The sequence below is a fragment of the Pinus tabuliformis genome, chromosome 2_2, assembly GCF_031772625.1.
Source record: "Pinus tabuliformis cultivar Carrire ecotype Pingquan chromosome 2_2, CPIR1, whole genome shotgun sequence".
Lineage (NCBI taxonomy): Eukaryota > Viridiplantae > Streptophyta > Pinopsida > Pinales > Pinaceae > Pinus > Pinus tabuliformis.
The window spans coordinates 7403290-7425183 of NC_142300.1; the positions used below are offsets into that span (position 1 = coordinate 7403290).

The window sequence follows — 21894 nt, forward strand, 5'->3', positions numbered from 1 at the left end:
ATACCTCTACGCAACCCACTATTACCATACCCACTATTACCATTTGCTATCATTCATGGTACAAATGTTTGAAGTGGAATATAACATTCGCCTTTCCACATAAAAACGTTTATACTAAACGATAATAACACAAAAGGTTTTACAATGTTTGAAGTGGAATATATATTTTTGTATAAATACCATTCGCCTTTCCACTTAAAAAGGGATTGTACTAACTGATAATAATGCCGTAGTCTTTAACGCGACTTTTTGAAAGCCTTTCCGGCGATTTTTTCCGGTGAAAATCCGGCAGTAATTTATTGAAATCCAAGTTTGATAACTAGTTTCTGCACAATGAAAGCGTCCCAGGGGTTTTTCAAGGTGCTGAATCTGAATATGCAGTTAAAAAACCATTTTAACTGCAACAAATCATGATTTCATCTCAATTTCTTCCGCCGGATTCCGTCACCGGAATCTCAAAAAGTCGCATTATAGACAACTCCGATAATAATACAAAAGGTTGTGCAGATGTTGAAGTGATATAGTCAAAATAGCATGTCATTTCCAAAGATAATAACCTTACGAGATGACGGCATGATGGTATCACATGGCCTCCCGCGCGCAAAAGGATAAAATGAATACAATGGAGATATACGTGTCACCACAACAGCGCTGAAGACATCAAAGAGAAAATGGAGCTGACCATATCGAAACATTCCCAGGGGGAGATTGATCAAACACAAATACCGTAAAATCGCAGCGAAGATCCAAAATCCCACCATGGGGACTGTGGCGGAAGATGGCAGCAAGGGTTACAAGGCCGTAAATCCCCATCCCAAAAAGGGCGTCGTCTCGTGGCTGGTGGACATGGTGGAGAAACTGGTGGTTGAAACTTCTGAGTTGTATAGTTCCAAGAAGCCTCTGCATTTTCTTTTGGGGAACTTCGCTCCAGTCTCGGAAACTGCCCCCAAATCGCACCTGCCTGTTGTTGGGCAACTTCCTGTAATTTAACTTTTCCTTTCACTCTCCCAACTTATCATACCACAAACTCTAGACCTTTTAAGTTTGAATCGTAGGGTTTGCCTTTCAGAGTTGCTTGGATGGAGAGTTCGTGCGCGTTGGTCCCAATCCGAAATTCGCACCGGTAGCTGGCTATCACTGGTAAGTAATGCATTTTCAACACAACTCAAAAGTTGTATGGTCTGTTTTCGGATTGATTTTCAGTGGAATTCTGGCTCTGATCGAACTTATTCTTCATTGGAAAAGAATAAAACACGAGATTATTTTTCTTTGTGCCCAAACTCTGTTCGGTAATTTTGTCATAATTTGTCATTTATTTTAAAGAATAATTTGAGTTCAGTTGGCTTGTTTAGAGTATGTAGATTCAAGATATGTTCTACTTAATATAAGATATAGACTACACAAAATGAGCTATAGACTCATGGTGGATTGTTTTGTGTGGACGACCATGGTTCTTACTAGCATCTTCTATATAAATTTTGAAGTGAATACAGATATAGAAGGAAATAATATTAGTAAATATAACAAATGTTAGGATGGATATTAAAACTATGAGGATAGATTATAAATTTGAGTTGTGATATGAGGTTATAAGTTTGAGTTGCTAATTTAGTCAAAGGTTATGAGGTTGGATAAATGCCAACAATTTTTTTTACGTTCATTGAATTTCAAATTTCAAAGTTGAAGTTTTGTGGATAAATGTCAACAATTTTTTTTTAGGTTCATTGAATTTCAAATTTCAAAGTTGAAGTTCTGTGAGCCTTGTGACATAGAAAATATTATTTGATAACATGCTTAAAGGGATAAAGGTTTTTTTCCTTAGCAATAAGTTTTTTTTTAATGTTTTGGTTAGATAAGGAATTCATTTTCTCCAAAATCCATTATCAGATTATCAACCTTATATCTTGGGACATGTTGCTCCAAGGATTCCTAAGTAAGAAGTGAGAGCGCCATCCACTAGGAATCAAACGAGGGTTGCGTGTGGAAAAATCCCACCAATTAACTATTAGACTATAGTTATTTTTTGGTAGATTAAGTAACTTCTGTTATTCACTGGAAAATATTAGATGGATAACTAATCCTTTATCGCCTTGGCCTGCCATTGGGGAAACCAAACCATTGCTGGAAAAAGAGATCTTTTGTCCAAAGTTCAACAAAAAATGAGCATTGGTTGAACCAATTTCCACCAAGCCTACTAACATCTATACTATTGATAGCATATACTTTAATATGCTGAGCATAAACAATAAAATATGACTTGAAAAAACTGTAAAATGATAAAATTTATTTGTCTATATGGGAAATTAAACCAGCAAGAGTGTAAGCGATGACAGCTATTCAGGAAGAGGTGGAGATGTGAATGGGCTCAACTGGGGTTCTTGGCAAAGCTAGACCTTTCCCGTGATTTGAGTCAACATTCAGAATGGCTTCAGAATGGATTTAGAATGTCTTCGATTTGAGCCAGCCTAAGAGCCATAACCTTATGTTCGAGGCCCATAACTTTGTGCTCGATTTGGAGCTCATCCAACTTTATAAGACTTTCTATTTTAGCTCATTGTGCTCCGAAAGAACCTTGCCAAGAAGTGCCGTGATGTTCTAGTAAAGTTCAATAGTGCATAGGTACTGGTTTTCGTGTCCTTGGTTGTGACCTCAATCAGAATCCATTCAACCATTCATGTCAATACCTCTGCATTAGTAAGTTCATCCTTGTCTGCAAGAAATTTGCTAAAGCATGAACAATTTCCTGTTGAATATTCTCAAGAGTGTTGAGAAAAATGGTACCAAGGAAGTGTTTCCTAGGCATTTATCTTTTTGGCCTAGGAAGCCACATTAATAACCTTTTTGTCATGTGACATTATGAGTTTTATTAATGCCATGGGGGTAAAGTAGCTTTATGAGATGGTACATGGCCTAGGTACTTTTTAATTATTAATTCACTTTATATTTTAAATGTGACTTTATGGGGAAAAAGTACAAAGTGCATTTTAATATTAAAATGACTTTTATATTTTAAAAGTGACTTTATGAGAGAAAAAGTGCATATGGTACAAAACATATTAAAGCGATTAAGAGTTCTTTAAGTGAGGTGGGCAACATGAGTTTTTCTAGGGTCTTTGACCAAAAATAAGTGTCTAAATTTTATGTATGTGTGCTTGCATTTATTCCTTGTATCAACTGAAAAGTAAAAAAAATAGTAGAGTAGCCTTTTGTTTCAAGTTAAATGTAATTTAATTTTATATCAGTCATATGTTTATGATGGGTTTTGGGCATTAAACCATGCAAAAACTTGAAACTAGGTGGGTTTCAACAATACAATAATTTTCTACATGGTATCAGAGCTTGGGAAGCTCTAGATCTGAGAAAGGAATCTTCTGTTAATTTTAGGTATCTTCTATGTATGCTTAGAGCAATTTATTTCAATTTTCACATTTAGCTCCATATCTTTTCCAGATTAGCAATCACATCAGCATTAAAGTAAATTGCAGATAGAACATAAACATAAATCGCAGAAGACAAGCCAAGACAAGAGGATACAAGATGTGGCGCTAGCCAAGGACAAACCCCAATGTGGGGAACCCCTTGATCAATTCTTCTTATATGTTCTTCAATAGTTCAACAGAGAGAGAGAGAGATAATACATTTACAATAGAAGTCAATACTTTGACTTATCTAGACAAGAGCATAGATCATCTTTAAGAAGATGATACATGAGATCAGTTGAAGACATGCTGCTTCAACTAATTCTCCAAGGTGACTCCTTCACCTATCGTTGTGCTGCATTTCGTCATCATGCTGCACCTCACCGCGCTGCACCATGCTGCACCCATCATCACTATGCTGCATCTCATCATGCTTCATTAATCATGACTGTACCCATCACTGTACTGCATTATGTGCCATTGCTGCACCATGTTGCCATCCTGACCTATGTGTTGGCTGCACCTTGCTTGCTTGTTGTCCTTAGCATGCTTGTTGTTGCATGCTAGTTGTCCCTTGCATGCTAGCTGTAACATTGCATGCTTGGTGTATTTGCTGCTAAGTACCATACAACTGTCCCAATGTTAGTTAGCTGTCCCTTGCATGTTGCTCTCCTTCAGAGATAGATGCTCCGACTGTTTCGGCAGTTTCCGGCAGTTCCGACAGTTCCGGCTGTTCCCAGTAGTTCCGGCTGTTCCCGACAGTTTCGGCAGTTCCGGTTGTTTCCGGCAGTTCTGGCAGTCCCGACAGTTCCAGCTTTTCCGGCAGTTCTGGCAATTCCGACGTTTCTGGCTTTTTCGGCAGTTCCGGCTTTTCTGGCAATTCCGATGTTTTCGGCTTTTCCGGCAGTTCTGCCCTCTGGATCAGGGCAACGTTATTCCTTAGGATGTCTCCTCCTAATAAAACCCAAAGACAAGTAGAGAGAGGAAGAGATCCAAGTGTGTTGAAATGACTTGAAGGCCACCTCTATTTATACTAAAATGTTGAGCACATGTGGGGTTTATTTGGTTGCTAGCCAACCTTGAGGAATTGTCTTATAACGCAAATAAATTCATAACTCCATGAATACTTATCCGAATCGGATAATCTTTAGATCAATCCTACACCTCTCGATGAGAGGGATCCAAAAAAAATATCAGTCGCCATAAATAAGATGACCCACATGGAGTTTGGCCCTAGTTTCCAATTTTAACACTCCCTCTCAACTAGGGAGAACTCCATCCATTGATCCATATGTCCGACTGTACTATCTCTACCATCAGTGCCCTGCACTGCTCTGCTCTGCTCTGATCTGCTAAGCTCTGCTTTGATCAGCTGAGCTCTGCTCTGCTGAACCATGAAGAAGAAGAATTGATCGAGAATGTCTCATACCATTCTCTATTGACTCGAAGTCAGTTTCATCTGAAGAGAGTGTGTCACATCACTCTTATTGACCCGAAGTCAGTTTTATTGATCCTAGATCAATATCACAAGAGAGTGTCTCAAACCACTCATACTGATCCTAGATCAATGTCACAAGAGAGTGTCTCAAACCACTCATATTGATCCCAGATCAGTTTCATTGATCCCAGATCAATGGAGGTCATCCTAGCATAGGGAGTACTGTAGATACAACGATGCGTCCATCGATAGTACTACTATGGTCCCTGTCCTCATTTCCCTGCTCATTGATTAGATGAGAGGTACTTCCCATGAGTCCCAGATTGCATGGGTAGGATGCCTCGACAGGAGAACTAATCATCCTGTCCACAGGAGAATGAATCATCCTGTCAGTGGATGCCACGGAGAACTAATCATCCTGGCCCACAAGAGAACTAATCATCCTGTTCCACAGTCGCCATGGAGAACAAATCATCCTGGCCCACAGGAGAACTAATCATCCTGTTCCACAGTCGCCATGGAGAACAAATCATCCTGGCCCACAGGAGAACTAATCATCCTGTTCCATAGTCGCCACGAAAGAACTAATCATCCTGACCCACAGAAGAACTAATCATCCTGTTCATAGCGTACCACCAGGGGAGGGTGAGTCACTCTGTGGTCGTATGTTTCTCCAGTAAGTACCCCAAGCCCCCTAGAGCTCCCAGAGCTCAATGCATGCAACATGCAAGACCCTTATAAGAAGGTCTCTCAACGACTCAAAGTCGTTCGGGAAGGGCACATATTTGACCTTTCCCCGGGGCTTTGACAAAATGTCTGCGACCTGTACATTAGTGTCAATGCGATGGAGCCTCCTTGCTCATCGACTTACCATATCGCAGATAAGGCAGTATCTGATGTCTATCTGCTGGAGCAATCATTGAATACGGAATTCCTCAATAATTGAATCCCCCCTCTGGTTGTCACAGAGAATCACAATGGTATTCATTATGTGTACAAACAGCTCACTTAAGAGCTTCTGCAACCATGCAGCTTCACATGAGATCATACTCGTAGCTATGTATTCGGTCTCAACGGTGCTTATAGTAACCAACTTTTGCTTCCTGCTCATCCATGATATCGAAGCAGAATCCAAAGAGAACTAGCACTGAGAAGTGCTCTAGTGATCCTCCACACTGCCTGCCCAGTCAGCATTTGAATAATCATGCAGTTTCATATTTCCAGCAATGTATCTCAATCCATGAGAGATTGTGCCCCGAAGATATCTCAGAAGATTCTTGGCACCAATCCAGTGAGGCTCAACCAAATATGAGCTCACCATGCTAACTGCAAAACATATGTCCGGACAGAAGTTCACCAAGAACATCAACGCAAATGAGTTTATGAAACTCAGAGGCATTTCCCAAATCTGGTCCGACATCACTACCATATAACTTTTGAAAGTTAAGATCCTCGAGGTAGTCACAGGCTTGCAGTTTATCATTCCACATCCGAAATCCAACTCCCTCTTACTTCTGCAAATGAGAGGGTTTGCACCTGTCAGAAATAGGTCATCCTCATAAGGTGCCGGTATGAGAGGTCTATCATCCACAACCTTCAGGTAATGGTTTGGATCGGTTTCACTCCTAGTGAATCTCAGCTTCATCAAACAACTATCAATCCTCTCATACTACGCCCGGGGTGTTTTGCTTCAAGCCATAAAGGGCTTTCTTCCACCTGTATACATGAGATTCCCGATCATGAATCTCAAACTCCTCGGGTTGTTCCAAACTTGTGGACCTGCTGCATGAGGGGAATGGTCCCCTTATAAGATTTTCCTTTAGTACATCTCAGACATGTACCTTCATGCTCTACTTGAATTCAGACATCCCTATCACCATTTGACTCACATCAGGTAGGGCCCCATAGGTAGACCTTCGGTGTTATAGATGCGATATGTCAATTGACATGATCCCCAATGGACCATCCTGCAACTTGATACAAATTGCCAACCTTGAACCCATGAGAAAAAGCATCTTTGAAAATTATATTTTTTAACACGTACCTTTCCATCGATGAATGCCACCCTGAAACCTTTGACTTCCATTTCCGAGATGGACACTAGGTTCTTCTTGCGATCAGGTACATAAAAGAGATTCTGTAAATGAATCGAGTTACCCTTATTCAATTGAGAGTTAACATTCCCTACACCCTTTCTGGGATAGGTGGCATCGGCTCCAAGTATAATCCCATGATTGTTTCCATCTCTACCAAATTAGAGAGTGCACCCATCTATCCGATGAAGTGCCTTGAAGCACTACAATCTATAAGCCAGATTCCCAAAGAATCTGAAGGAGAGGGCCAATACAAGATAACGCTTCTTTATCTTATTAGAAACAACATTTGATTCTTCATACCTGGGGTTCCTTGCTTTCTATGAAGAGTCGGCCATTTCCTTGATGACTTGCATTACCTGTCATTCCTTTGATCATTGAAGATGTCCCTGGAATGATTGTTATCATCATCAAGTGATGTGTCCCTGCCATTTGGACACTCCTTCGCATAATGGCCGAACTAGTTATCTGCCTTTCCTTCCACCCTGAGATCCGGTCTTCCAATGAAGTGATCTTTAGGTAGGCCATATTCCGCTGCGCCATTCTGATAATATTCTCTGCTTCGACTTCACTTTTGGTGAATTTGAAGAGGGATGAAGAATCCACTGATCCTTTTGTCCTTTCCCAACTGTCTTCGGTGATTGCTCTTTTACTCTTGCTTGGGCATTGTCTTCACCTCAGCTCTGATACCTTTCAAGTTTCATAGTTAGCTCCATACCTTTTCCAAATTAGCAATCACATCAGCATTAAAGTAAACTGCAGATAGAACATAAACATAAATCGCAAAAGATAAGCCAAGATAAGAGGACACAAGATTTGGCGCTAGCTAGGGACAAACTCCAATGTGGGGAAACCCTTGATCAATTCTTCTTATATGTTCTTCAATAGTTCAGCAGAGAGAGAGAGAGAGATAGTGCGTTTACAACAGAAGTCAACACTTTGACTTATCTAGATAAGAGCATAGATCATTTTTAAGAAGATGATACATGAGATCAGTTGAAGACATGCTGCTTCAACTAATTCTCCAAGGTGACTCCTTCACCTATCGTTGTGTTGCATTTCGTCATCATGCTGCACCTCACCGCGCTGCACCATGCTGCACCCATCATCACTATGTTGTATCTCATCACGCTTCATTAATCATGACTATACCCATCACTGTACTGCATTATGTGCCATTGCTGCACCATGTTGCCATCCTGACCTATGTGTTGGTTGCACCTTGCTTGCTTGTTGTCCCTTGCTTGCTTGTTGTCCCTAGCATGCTTGTTGTCCTTAGCATGCTTGTTGTTGCATGCTAGTTGTCCCTTGAATGCTCGCTGTAACATTGCATGCTTGGTGTATTTGCTGCTAAGTACCATACAATTGTCCCAATGTTAGTTAGCTGTCCCTTACATGCTGCTCTCCTTAGGAGACAGATGCTCCGGCTACTTCGGCAGTTCCCGGCAGTTCCGGCTGTTCCCGGCAATTCTGGCTGTTCTCAGCGATTTTGGCAGTCCCCGTAGTTCCGTTTTTTCCGGCAGTTCCAGCTTTTCCGGCAGTTCTGACATTTCCGACTTTTCCGACAATTCTGACTTTTCCGGCAGTTCCGACATTTCCGGCTTTTCCGACAGTTCTGGCTTTTTCGGCAGTTCCGGCTTTTCCATTAGTTTCGGCTTTTTCGGCATTTCCGACAGTTTTGGCTTTTCCGGCAGTTCCGGCTTTTCTCGCTTTTCCGGCTTTTCTGCCCTCTGGATCAGAGCAACGTTATTCCTTAGGATCTCTTCTCCTACTAAAACCCAAAGACAAGTAGAGAGAGGAAGAGATCCAAGTGTGTTGAAATGACTTGAAGGCCATCTCTATTTATACTAAAACATTGAGCACATGTGGGGTTTATTTGGTTGCTGGCTGACCTTGACGAATTGTCTTATAATGCAAATAAATTCATAACTCCATGAATACTTATCGAATTCGGATGATCTTTAGATCAATCCTACACCTCTCGATGAGAGGGATCCAAGAAAAATATCAGTTGCCATAAATAAGATGACCCACATGGAGTTTGGTCCTAGTTGCCAATTTTAATATCTTCAGATTTGAGGAGAACATCAATTGGTATATTAGACCAACATGTAACTTATGCTAAAACAGTGAGAAGATAGGCCTAAAAACACCTTTTGAAACCCAAAGGACTGTTGGTTGAGAGGGAGGAGTTTACAATCTTCAGAGGTCTGAAATTTTGTGTTGGTTGGAGGGTCATGGCAACTGGTATAAGGGTGGAGCACAGATTGGCAGGGGAAATTTTTTTTGGCCCCTGGAAGGAGAGGATGATGCTTTTGTTTGAGGAGTTGGAGGTATGGGACATTGTGGAGAATGCCATGCAACCTCCTACAGATCTTGTTCAGTTGAGTGAGTTCAACAAGAAGAATGTAAAAGCGAAGAGAATCATTCTCGATGCCATCAAAGACCACCTATTCCCTCATGTGACTGGGAAGAAGTTTGCCTACGAGATGTGGGAGTCCCTAGTCACACTACACCAGAGTTCCAATGAGAATAGGAAGATGGTGTTGAGGCAGAAGCTAAAAAGTACCAAGATGACCAAAACCGACACAGTGACCTCATACCTCACCAAGATCTCTCAGGTGAGAGATGAGTTGGCTGTAGTGGGAGAGGCTATTCCTAAGGACCAGTTGGTCAAGATCACACTAGATGGTTTCACCTAGTAGTGGGATGGATTCATACATGGCATTGTGGCTAGAGAGCACTTACTAGACTGGAGGAGGATGTGGACGATTTCATCCAGGAGGAGATCAGGAGGAGTGCCAAGGCTGACAGTTAGAGTGGTGGGGGAGGTGAGGAGGAGAATGTTGCCCTTGCGACTAAGGGCAAGAAGAAGAAGCAAGGGTCCACTAGTGGGGCCAAGCAGCAGAAGGAGGAAGAGAAGTTCGAGAAGGACATGAGCAAAGTGAGATGCTTTGCTTGTGGGAAGATGGGTCACTATGCTTCCAAGTGTCTCGAGAAGAAGGGGAAGAAGAAGGATGTGGCAACATCAATTGAGGTGGAGGAGTTCACCTCGAGATTTGAGTCAGAGTTTGCGCTGGTGGTGAGCTTAGCCACTAGTCCTATATCCACGAGTGTCTGGCTTATAGACAGTGGAGTATCTTGCCATATGATTGGAGTGAGGGAGCACTTTACAAGTCTTACAGAGGGTTTAGACTTGGAGGTGGTGCTTGGAGATGACACTAGGGTTAGAGTAACAGGAGTGGGGACTGTATCCTTTCAAAGGGAGTCATTGCCACCTCTAAATGTGACGAAGGTCCTTTATGTATCGGGGTTGAGGAGGAACTTGATATCGGTTTCTTGTATTGAGGACAAGGGATATGTTGTGGTGTTCCGGGATGGATAGGTGTTGATGTATCTCGTGGGATCTAGCATAACATTTGCTAGAGTGATTGGTGTTCGTGATGGGAGACTTTACAGATTCATGTTTCAGCCTACCAGGACCATGAGGAGGTCACAGGAGGGTGATTGTGTAGAGCAGCAAGCTCCTAGGCAGGGGAGCGCACTACAGGTTTCAGGGTCCATTGGTACATGTTTACAGAGGTCAAGAGGATTACTGGCTTCTGGGATGACAGGTACACAGGTGTCAGGATCTCTGAGTGCAGGAACTTTGAGTACAAGATCACTACAGGCCACAGGGGCATCTTCATAGGTATCAGGATCTCTGAGTGTAGGAACTTTGAGTACAAGATCACTACAGGCCACAGGGGCATCTTCATTAGGGCCACAGGTGTCAGGGGATGGAGATGAGGCTCCCACACTTGTGTAGGAGACTTCTTCAGGGAGGAGGAAGCTGAGAAGGCTTTATGGTACCTTGAAGGAAGCACATGAGTCAGTGAGGGAGAGCAGACCACCAGAGAGGTTGGGTGGTGATGTGGCGAGAGTAGTGGGTGACAGGATGGTACCAAGGGGTGAGCATATCCACTTCAGAGATAAAGATGGAGTGGTGGGAAACAACTTCCTCGGTAAGAGGGAGTGTTGAGAAAAATGGTACCAAGGAAGTGTTTCCTAGGCATTTATCCTTTTGGCCTAGGAAGACACATTAATAACCTTTTTGTCATGTGACATTATGAGTTTTATTAATGTCATGGGGTAAAGTCATTTTATGAGGTCGTACATGGGTTAGGTACTTTTCAATTAAGTCACTTTATGTTTTAAATGTGACTTTAGGGAAAATAAGTGCTAAGTGCATTTTAATATTAAAGTGACTTTTATATTTTAAAAGGGACTTTATGAGAGAAAAAGTGCACATGGTACAAAACATATTAAAGTGACTAGGATTTTTTTACGTGAGGGGGACAACACGAGAGAGGGGGTCAAGTGGGGTACTTGATCTCATGGGTTGAGATTTAATCTCAACCCTTGATCAATAGGGTTAGGTTTTCCTTTCTATTGAGAAGACAAAAAGAAAAAGGAAAAGGTTTTTGCTCATTATTCTCAAGAGGTTTGAGGAGAGGAAGAACAAGGAGCTTGAGAGGAGGAAGAGAGTTTTGTGAGAAAATTCTACAGCAGAGAACAAGGAAGAAAACAAACAGCAGTTCAAATCTCCCTTGGAGGTTGAGTTAAAGTCTTGAGGAGGGCTCAAGTCTCAAGGAGGTAGCTACAACCATCATTAGCACATAGGTCAAGGGCATTTTGCAGGTCTGAATGAGTTGTTTCTTGCTCTGAAACAACGTACATCCAGCAGAAATTTTCTGAAGTTTGTCGACTCGCTTTCCATAGAATTTTCGGCAGTGTCAGCGAAATTTTCAGGTCAGATTCTGAGAGTGTTTTAGTACACAGTTCAGGGAGGAAACAGCCATAAATTTGTGTGTATATTTGCTGGTATATAAGCCTGAGTTTCCATGCAAATCATGACTGTCAAGTGGCTCGAATCTTTGTGTATAAGGAGCTGTCAAGTGACCCGAATTTTCTGCTTGAAGAGAGCTGACTGTGTGTAAGAAATATCAGTTCAGAACTTGGAGGAAAGATGATTTCAGAGGCACTCCTTTAAGGGAAGAGATAAGTCCAAATTTCTTGTTGTACAAATTTCCTTAAGAAGCAAATAAAATCCTCCTTTAGAATTGATTTTCCTTTTGTGGGTTTTTCCAGGGTCTTAGATAAAAAATAAGTGTCTAAATTTTATGTGCGTGTGCTTACATTTATTCCTTATATCAGCTGAAAAGTAAAAAAAATAGTAGAGAATAGTAGAGTAGCATTTTGTTTCAAGTTAAATGCAATTTAATTTTATATCAGTCATATGTTTATGACGTTTTTTGGGCATTAAACCATGCAAAAACTTGAAACTGGGTGGGCTACAACAGTACAATAATTTTCTACAAGGAGTCTAGATCTGATAGCGGCGAATTGCATTATGGGCATAAAGGTGAGCTCTTGCGTTCTCTTCCATTTTGCTGGAGGAACCACAGTGGCTTTGGGCTCTTTGTCATGGCATGGTTGAGGGGGCAAGATGGAGTGAAGGTGACTGTGAGAGGGTGGATGCATAAGGTTGTTCCCTGAAGGTGCGGTGAACGAGAGACAGGGCAGTGAGGGGCCTGTAACAACTAGAAAACAAAGAAGAGAGAGAACCTCCCTGGGGCATTAACAATTGAGGAAGAGCGACTCTAGTTAGGAAAAAGCTAACCTTCATAGGCTTAGAATGTAGAATAGAGTAAATACCAGTGAACAGATAAGTGAGGTGGCATACTATCCAGAGCAAGAAAGAGCTAGGACCGAGGCTACCACCATACCAAACTAGGATATGTTCCAAAAAAGAGGATGTTTCCATTGACACATAAAGCCAACAACCATAATAAACATAAAATTCAGTGTAAACAGAATAGGTCTTTGAAATACTTGAGTGCCAATGCATCCTTGAGAGTGGCCACTGCGACTGATAAGGTGTACGGACCTAGTAGCCTTGCCAACCCAACTGGTACAGGGGCACTCCACACCTATAGCAATCGACCTCCCCTCAAGACTACTAAAACGTAGCCCAACAACCACCTTGCTTAGAATCTTCGAAATTCCATTTGGGAAAGAGTCGAATAGTAGGCTCAGGGAAATGGAAACAACTGTGCGCGAGTGGAAACCGAGTCCAGGTGGGGGAAGTTGCCAAAGTAAGAGTCGTAGGCACAACTCGACAAGGATGAGAATGGTATTCCTTATCTAGCCTAGGCTATACCTCACCATGCTATCAATGAGAGAGTTCTCTGGAATGCCACTCGGAGTCATTAAATAAGTAATGATACTGAGCCTGTCGTGGATCATCATGGTAATGAGTGTGGGTCATGTAGTGAGTGGGATAGCCATGCCTCATCCCTCAAGTGAGTGGGGTGACGGTAGTGGAGCCGTCCCTTCCTACACTTAAACGATGATTCTCACCCCATTCTAGGACTTTTGGACCATAGGTTAGTTGACAAAAGAGGAGATTAATATGAGAAGGAGTGTTTGATGTGGAATGAAATTGCAATCATTGGATATATAATTGGAGTGGGATTGATGGTTAAGAACATGTGTTTCCTCCTAGGAGGTGACGAGTTCAAATCTAGAGAGGGGTAGGGTATGCACACCTCCATTGATTAAATAGTCAAATCATTGCATGGAGGAGGTCTCTTATTCCACAAACAATGGGGTTCTAAAAGTCAATTTGGTGTTTGGCTAGGTTGTGACCTTAAAATTAGATTACTATTGTTATCAAGACTTGGAAATATTATGGACATCACATAGATAAGAACCACAAATGAATGAGAGCTTACAAAGCATGATACTAAAACTGGGGCAATGATTTTTTGCTTTGTTTATGAATTGGTTTCTTCTTATCATGTTGATGCAATTATTTTGGTCATCGACATAGGTAACTGTTAAGTTTTAGGCATGTTCTATGCTGAGAGCAAATTTACTTCAATTTTCCATATTAGCTCAATATCAATTCCAGATTAGCAATCACATTTAGCATGATAGTGAAACACAGATATAACATAAACATAAATCGCAGAAAACAAGTCAAGACAAGAGGACACAAGATGTGGCGCCAGCCAGGGACAAACCCCAATGTGGGGAAACCCTTGATCAATTCTTCTTATGTGTTCTTCAATAGTTCAACAGAGAGAGAGATAGTACATATACATCAGAAGTCAACATTTTGACTTATCAAAAATAAGAGCAGAGATCTTCTCTAAGAAGATGTCACATGAGGTAGCTGATCTGGACTCAGGTGATTCCATCACCTTGCTGTACCTATCACTGTGCTGCACCATGCTGCACCATCATACCATGTCCATCATCACTGTGCTGCACCATGTTGCACCATCACCATGTCCATCATCACTGTGCTGCACCATGCTACACCATCACCATGTCCATCATCATTGTGCTACACCATGCTGCACTATGCATCATTGCGCTGCACCACTGTCACTGTGCACTATGCTGTGCCATCACCATATCCATCATCACTGTGCTGCACCATGCTGCACTATGCGTCACTGTTTCAAAGATTACCACTGATGTAACCTTCATTGAGATCATGATCTTTAACTCCAAGATCATATCTTGTGCCTGTGCCTTACTGTAGAGTGAGACGATGTATTGTATCAAGGCTAAGGTTGTTACTATTCTTGGAAGTACATCAAGACTGCATCATGCTAGATTCGAATGATACCTCTTGAGACTGTCTGTCTCCATTCATAGGTATGCCTAGGATCTCTTATACATCTCCAAGACCTATTACACCTTTAGAGTTATGGCAAGGCTGTAATGCATATACATATACATAGTTTGCTGTTCACTGTCTAGTCTTCACCATGATCAACGTATGTCATGACCGCTGTGTTAGGTCCTTATACTACTAGTGTAACCCCTTATTGTTATTAGTACAACCCCCTTATTATATTGTTGTGCCCATGTAGTCCCCATATTGTTATTATTGTGCCCCATAGAAGCCCACTATTGTTATTATTGTGCCCTTAATTATTATTGTTATGTCGGCTGTGATTATATTATGACCCCTTAGACTCCTATATATAGAAAGGAGGTCTTGTCATTTAAATCATCTAAGAATTGTTCATTTGTGTAATGTAAAGGAGGTTGCCCCCTCGAAGAGGCTGATTTCTAAGGCGTTCATCTATCTTTTCTATCATTTTGTGAGCTGGTTTCATAACATTTGGTATCAGAGCTTTGGATTTTAGGGTTTCGCTGCTCCAAACAGGTCATCGTGGGATTTTCGCTATAACTGTTTTTCTGCGACGTTTCAGAAGCTAAAAACAAAACCCATTTGAGGAAAACTCTCGCTGAACCTCAGGGCCAAATTTCAGATCTTGTCGCGCTATATTTGCGGAGATATGATCTGAGGAAGTTAGGGTTTTTCCAAACTCTTGAATTTCATCTAAAGCAGGTCATCGTGGTGTTCTCGCTATAACCTTTTCACTATGAAGTTTCAGAAGCTAAAGAAAAAACCCATTTGAGAAGCAATCGTTTTGAATCTCGAGTCCGAATTTCAGATCTTGTCTCGCTATATTTTCGGATATATGATTTGAGGAAGTTAGGGTTTTTGCAGACTCCCGAATTACATCCTAAACAGGTGACCTTGGGAAAATCGTCATAACTTTCTCTCTGAGCAACAAATTGAAATTTCGTAAGAAGTTACAGAAAGAGGACGGACTGTAGTTTTCTGTGCATAGTTTTCAGATCCAAAGGTCAAAACAATGACACGTGGAACGTCGTACAAGTTCGCTCTACTGAAACATTATATAATCAGGTCATCTTAGGAGATTGGGCATAACTCTTTCTTGGAGAATCAAATTCTGATAAGACTTGCGGGGTTAGAAAGAGGACTTAGAGGGCTACTACAGGAGACAATTTCAGAACTTTGAGATCTGAAAGTACAGAGTTACAGTCATTTCAAGATCGAGCTCCTGAAATCAAGAAAAGGCGATATGAGGAAGTTTGATGGAAAGGATCCAGTAAATTGGATACTACAGATGGAGCAATATTTTGATCTACATGGTGTACCACTGTTACAAAAGGTATGTATTGCATCTTCATATTTAGAACCGGATCATTTTTTATGGTATAAAGGGCTTTGTTCTCGTAAACAACTTGTTACGTGGTCAATTTTCATGGAGGAAATGATAGCACATTATGAGGATACAAAGAGCAACACCTTCTTTAGAGCAACACCACAACAATTGGAAGAAAAAAGAGAAAAAGGACTTTGTTACAAAGTGGAAAGCAAAATTATAGCAACAAGGAAGTCTACCCCTCACAATTATAAAGAGGGAAGTGTTGTTTCTCCTAGCCTTCCACAACCTACAAGGGTTACACCGCAATAATTGGAAGAAAAAAGAGAAAAAGGGCTTTGTTACAATTGTGATAACAAATACATTACAGGTCATAAGTGCGTTGAAAAGAAATTATTTTACATTGATTGTGGAGAGGAGGAAGAAAATGATCAAGAAACGTCAAAGAAAGAGTATATACACCAGGAACCAACCCCAGAGAAAGAAGAAATGAATCTGACCATATCTTGTAAAGCATTGGAAAGAATTACCACTCCTAAAACTCTCAAGATAGAAGGACATATCAAGAAGAAAAAGGTTCAAGAAGTGAAAGATCACATCGAGAAAGAAGAAATGAATCTGACCATATCTTGTAATGCATTGGACGGAATTACCACTCCTCAAACTATCAATATAGAAGGACATATCAAGAAGAAAAATGTTCAAGAATTGAAAGATCACATCGAGTCTCAAGAAATCAATCCGACCATATCTTGTAATGCATTGGAAGAAATTACCACTCCTCAAACTATCAAAATAGTAGGACATATCAAGAAGAAAAAGGTAAGAGTGTTGATTGGTTCGGGCAGTACCCATAATTTTATTGATTGTAAGATAGCCAAGGAATTGTATTGCTTCCTATATCCAGCACCAGAGTGTCAAGTGATGGTTGCAAGTGGAGGAACCATAAATTGCTCTGGAAAGTGCCATAATATCAAGTTATCCATGGGAGAATATGTATTGAATAGCCCAATGCTTTCCATTCCAATGGCTGGTGCTGAGGTTTTACTAGGAATCCAATGGCTACAATATTTCGGTACGATAGCTTTTAATTTTCAAGAACTTTTCTTGAAATTTTTTTGGAAAGGAAAGGAAGTTGGATTGAGGGGTATCGAAGGAAAACTTGGAAAGATAATCAACTTTAACAGCATGAAAAAGCTTCTAAATAAAGAACAACGCCGTGTAATTGCACAATTATGTTCACTAGAGGATCCCACATCGAAATCATGTATTTCTCCAGATATCCAAAACGCTTTGGACAATCATTCCACGGTATTTGAGACTCCCAAAGGCCTCCCACCTATTCGTGATCATGATCATGCTATTCATTTGATTCCACGAAGTGTTCCTTCAAACATTAGGCCTTACATATATCCATATGCCCAAAGGAGTGAGAACTCATTCAAAAGTTGCAGAAGATCCCAGTTCAAACAATATTGCGAGAATTTGACAAGGAAGGAAAAATTATATTGGAACCTGAAGCAGTCACAGAACCGAGAAACCGAAAGCTACGAAATAGATCAATTTCAGAGTATCTCATCAAGTGAAAGAACTTACCTGCTGAAGATTCCACATGGGAGGACAAGAATTTATACAGAAGTATCATGAATTACTCAAGCGTTGAGGACAACACTTTTTGAAGGAGAGGGGCATGTTTGGTCCCTATACTACTAGTGTAACCCCTTATTGTTATTAGTACAACCCCCTTATTATATTGTTGTGCCCATGTAGTCCCCATATTGTTATTATTGTGCTCCATAGAAGCCCACTGTTGTTATTATTGTGCCCTTACATTATTATTGTTATGTCGGCTGTGATTATATTATGATCCCTTAGACTCCTATATATAGAAAGGAGGTCTTGTCATTTAAATCATTTAAGAATTGTTCATTTGTGTAATGTAAAGGAGGTTACCCCCTCGAAGAGGCTGATTTCTAAGGCGTTCATCTATCTTTTCTATCATTTTGTGAGCTGGTTTTATAACATGCTGCTAGATCATTGTTATACTGAGATAGATATGTCGAGAATATCAACCTGTTGTTGCGTCCTTACACATGGTCATCATTGCACCTAAACCCAAGACATTGGTGCAGTCAATACCCTTCTGCGGTTCTCTGGTTTTAGGACAGCGAATAGACTTCTTTTGGACAATGTTTAAGGCTTGCTAGAACACCATCTCATGATAACGTATAAATCCTTATTGACTGCGGCTTGGAGACTGTGTTTAGGACAGCGTATAGACTTCTTTTGGAAAACGTTCAAGGCTTGCTAGAACACCATCTCATGATAGCATATAAATCCTTATTGACTGCGGCTTGGAGACTGTGTTTAGGACAACGTATAGACTTCTTTTGGACAACGTTTAAGGCTTACTAGAAACTCCCTCCTTGCTGCTAGGAGACCCTCATTTTGACTGCATATAAGACAACGTAGATGCCTTCTCCTTTTGACTGTAAGTAGGGCTAGGGTAACTCCTCTTAGGGCAACGTATCCTCTTAGTGACTCCTTCCACCAAAACCCAAAGACAAGTGGAGAGGAAGAGATCATAAGAAGAGTGCGTCCAAATGACTAGCAAGCCACCTCTTTTTATACTAAAACGTTGAGCACAAGTGGGGGCAATTTGGTTGCTGGCCGACCATGACGAATTGCCCCATAACACAAATAAATTCATATCTCCATGAATACATGTCGGAATTAGATGATCTTTAGATCAATCCTACACCTCTCGACGAGAGGAATCTAAGAAAAGTATCAGCTGCCATGAATATGTAGACCCACATGGAGTTTGGCCCTAGTTGCCAATTTTAACACTCCCTCTCAACGAGGGAGAACTCCATCTGCTAATCCATTTGCCAGATTGTACTATCTCTGCCATCAATGCCTTGCACTGCTCCGCTCTGCTAAACTATGAAGAAGAAAAAGTGATCGAGAATGTATCATACCATCCTCTACTGACTCGAAGTCAGTCCCATATAACAGAGAGTGTCTCATACCACTCTCACTGACCTGAAGTTAGTTTCGATGAAGAGAGTGTGTCATATCACTCTTACTGATTCGAAATTAGTTCCAAAAGAGAGTGAGTTATATCACTCTCACTGATCCGAAATCAGTTCCAAAAGAGAGTGAGTTATATCACTCTTACTGACCCGAAGTCAGTTCCAATCAATGTTGCACAAAGCGCGATCGGGATTTAATCGGCGCCGGGAAAAAAGCGGAAAAAATCGTTAAAAGCGGGAAAAAAGCGGGAAAAAAGCGTTTGGCACAAAAATATTCATTTTTTTTTCATTTTTTTTCAATTTTTTTAATATCTAAACCATCTACAACATAAAATAAATACATTGACACATAAATATGATAAAAAAACTAATATATAAGATGTTTAATATCATTTCTAGCGCTAAAATCACACATAACATTGAATCATGTCCTGAATAGTAAGTCCTGAGTCCCAACTCAGCCTCAAAATATCAACAAAAAATATGATAATGTATCTCATCATGTCATAATGTCATATACAATAAAATGAAAGTCTAATCCTATTGATTTCCTCTGCCCCTCTTGCGAGAAAATGGCACAACTTTCTGTTTCCCTCTAGATGTAGAAGCTGGTGCCTGTGCTGGTGGAAATGGCAGTGGAGTCTGACGTGCTCTAGAAGCTGAAGAACTAGTAGTAGCAGCTACAGGAGGCTGAGGTGGACGGAGACCACGTCCTCTACTGGTGGTAGTGGTAGCCCGGGTAGGCGGTGTCACCTCCTCCTCCTGCTCCTCCTCCTCCACTTGCTCCTCCTCCTGCTCCTCCTCCTCCCCCTCCTCCTGCTCCTTCTCCTCCCCCTCCTCCTCCCCCTCATCCTGCACTAACCAATCATCAGTGGGATCCATGAGAGGCCTCTCGGTCTCAACCCTCCATTCAGCAGTGGTGTCAATCCCATCCAATGAGATGGCTTCCGTATCAGGTGTCTTCTCTAGTTGTCTCACCCACAATCGAAGATTGTAGTAGACATAGACCATGTCATTAAGTCTATGGGACTCCAACCTGTACAAAGTTCATGAAATAATAATTAATAATTAATATTATAAAAAAAATATTGTTTAAAACTTTAATGAATTCAAAAATTTATTTGGAAATTTGCAATATTTTAAATGTTTAAGTGTTAACCTATTGCGCTTCTTGTTGTGTATTTTTTCAAATACACTCCAATTGCGCTCACATCCCGAGGAGCTGCATGTTTGGCTGAGGATGCGTACGGCAAGATTTTGCAAAAGGGGTACTCTGCCACCATACATCTTCCACCATGCGTCTACAACAAAATTACAAATAAAATTTTAAATAAACATAAGAAAAAAATGGAATTTGAAGAGACAATGAAATTTGAAACAAAGTTACAAAGTACAAACTAAAAAATACCTGGCATTTTAATCGTCCTATCAATGACAGCCATCTCAAAGCCAAATGTGCCACCTGACAACTTATATTGCTCAATTTGTCTAGAGATCTCCATACGTTCTTCTGGAGATCTCACCATCTTCTGGACACAGGTTAATAATCCTTCCACGACCTCAACATCAAAATTAAACCCACATGCATAAGAAAATGCAGGGTTCAGGAAAAACCCAGCAACATGAATGGGACGATGGAGTGTGTTGTTCCATCGCTCATCAATGACTACCCATAGAAGGAGTTGTCTCTGAAACCCATCATCTCCCTTATCATCATAGTAGGACCGAATGGCTTCTTTGGCCCTGTCCATGGCTTCATACAAATAGCCCATTACGGGCTTCTCACCATCAACCAACCGAAGAACCTTTACCAAAGGTTCAGTAACAGCGCACACCTCCTGCACTCCCGCCCAGAAGTCTTCCTGGTATGAAACTAGTCTGCACACGGCTTCTCCTTCTGGTTTGCGGCTCATTGACGAAGCACGCCACTCCTCTGAAAGAAACATTCTCTTCAAATCCCACATAGAATTCAAGAGGGATTGAAGAGATATGAAACTCGTCGCAAACCGTGTAATGGCGGGGCGCACCAACTCTTTGTTGTTGGTGCATTTTCTCATCAAGCTAAGCACAGATGTGTGGTTGTAAATAAATTTTGTGATGCTTTTTGATGAGTCAACAACCTCTTTGACAAAGGGAATTTTCCCTATGTCCTCTAACATCAAATCAATACAATGGGCAGCACAAGGTGTCCAAAATAAAGTAGGATGCCTGTCCATAAGCATTCTACCAGCAGCAACATAATTTGCAGCATTGTCCGTTATGACTTGGACAACATTTTCTGCACCCACCTCCAAAATAAACACATCCAGCAAATCACATAAAGTTCTTGCATCTTTGATTTGATGAGTTGCATCAATAGATTTGATAAACATAGTCCCCTTGGGACAACTAACCAAGAAGTTTATAAGGGTTCTCCCCTTTTGGTCAGTCCAACCATCTGACATAACAGTGCATCCTGTTTGTGCCCATGATGCCCTAAAATCCTCCAATCTTTGGGTGCAGTCACGCTTTTCATCTTGAAGAAGCCGGCCTCTGAAATCATGAAGAGAAGGGATTTTGTACCCCGGGCCAACACTGGCAATAGCATCAACAGTAGGTTGGAAAAATGGATTATTCCTTATAATGCTGAAAGGAATATCACTCCAGAGGAGAAATTTTGTCATCAACTTGTCAGCTTGTTCTTTTTCAGTTCTTTTTAGCATTGAACCAATAGTTGGTTGTGAACCAGGTGTGGTTCGAGGAACAAAATATGATGATGCAGCTACCGGATTGACTGACGCTGCAGTAGAACCAGTGCCACTTGGCCCACTTCCTTCAGCTGACCTTTTTAGTTGCCTTTTGAGTTCTTCTTTGGCCTCTCTAGTGTGCTCT

The 21894-nt window shown here is 41.1% G+C and overlaps 1 protein-coding gene across 1 annotated transcript; it reads left to right on the forward strand.

The window, feature by feature from the left end:
* The first annotated feature begins 633 nt into the window (after positions 1-633).
* Positions 634-1221, forward strand: LOC149191276 (carotenoid 9,10(9',10')-cleavage dioxygenase 1-like). Its single transcript, XM_089404150.1, has 2 exons — positions 634-981; positions 1070-1221. Exons 1-2 carry the CDS (start codon positions 760-762, stop codon positions 1142-1144), a joined length of 297 nt encoding a protein of 98 aa, XP_089260276.1. The 5' UTR covers positions 634-759; the 3' UTR covers positions 1145-1221.
* The last annotated feature ends 20673 nt before the right edge of the window (positions 1222-21894 follow it).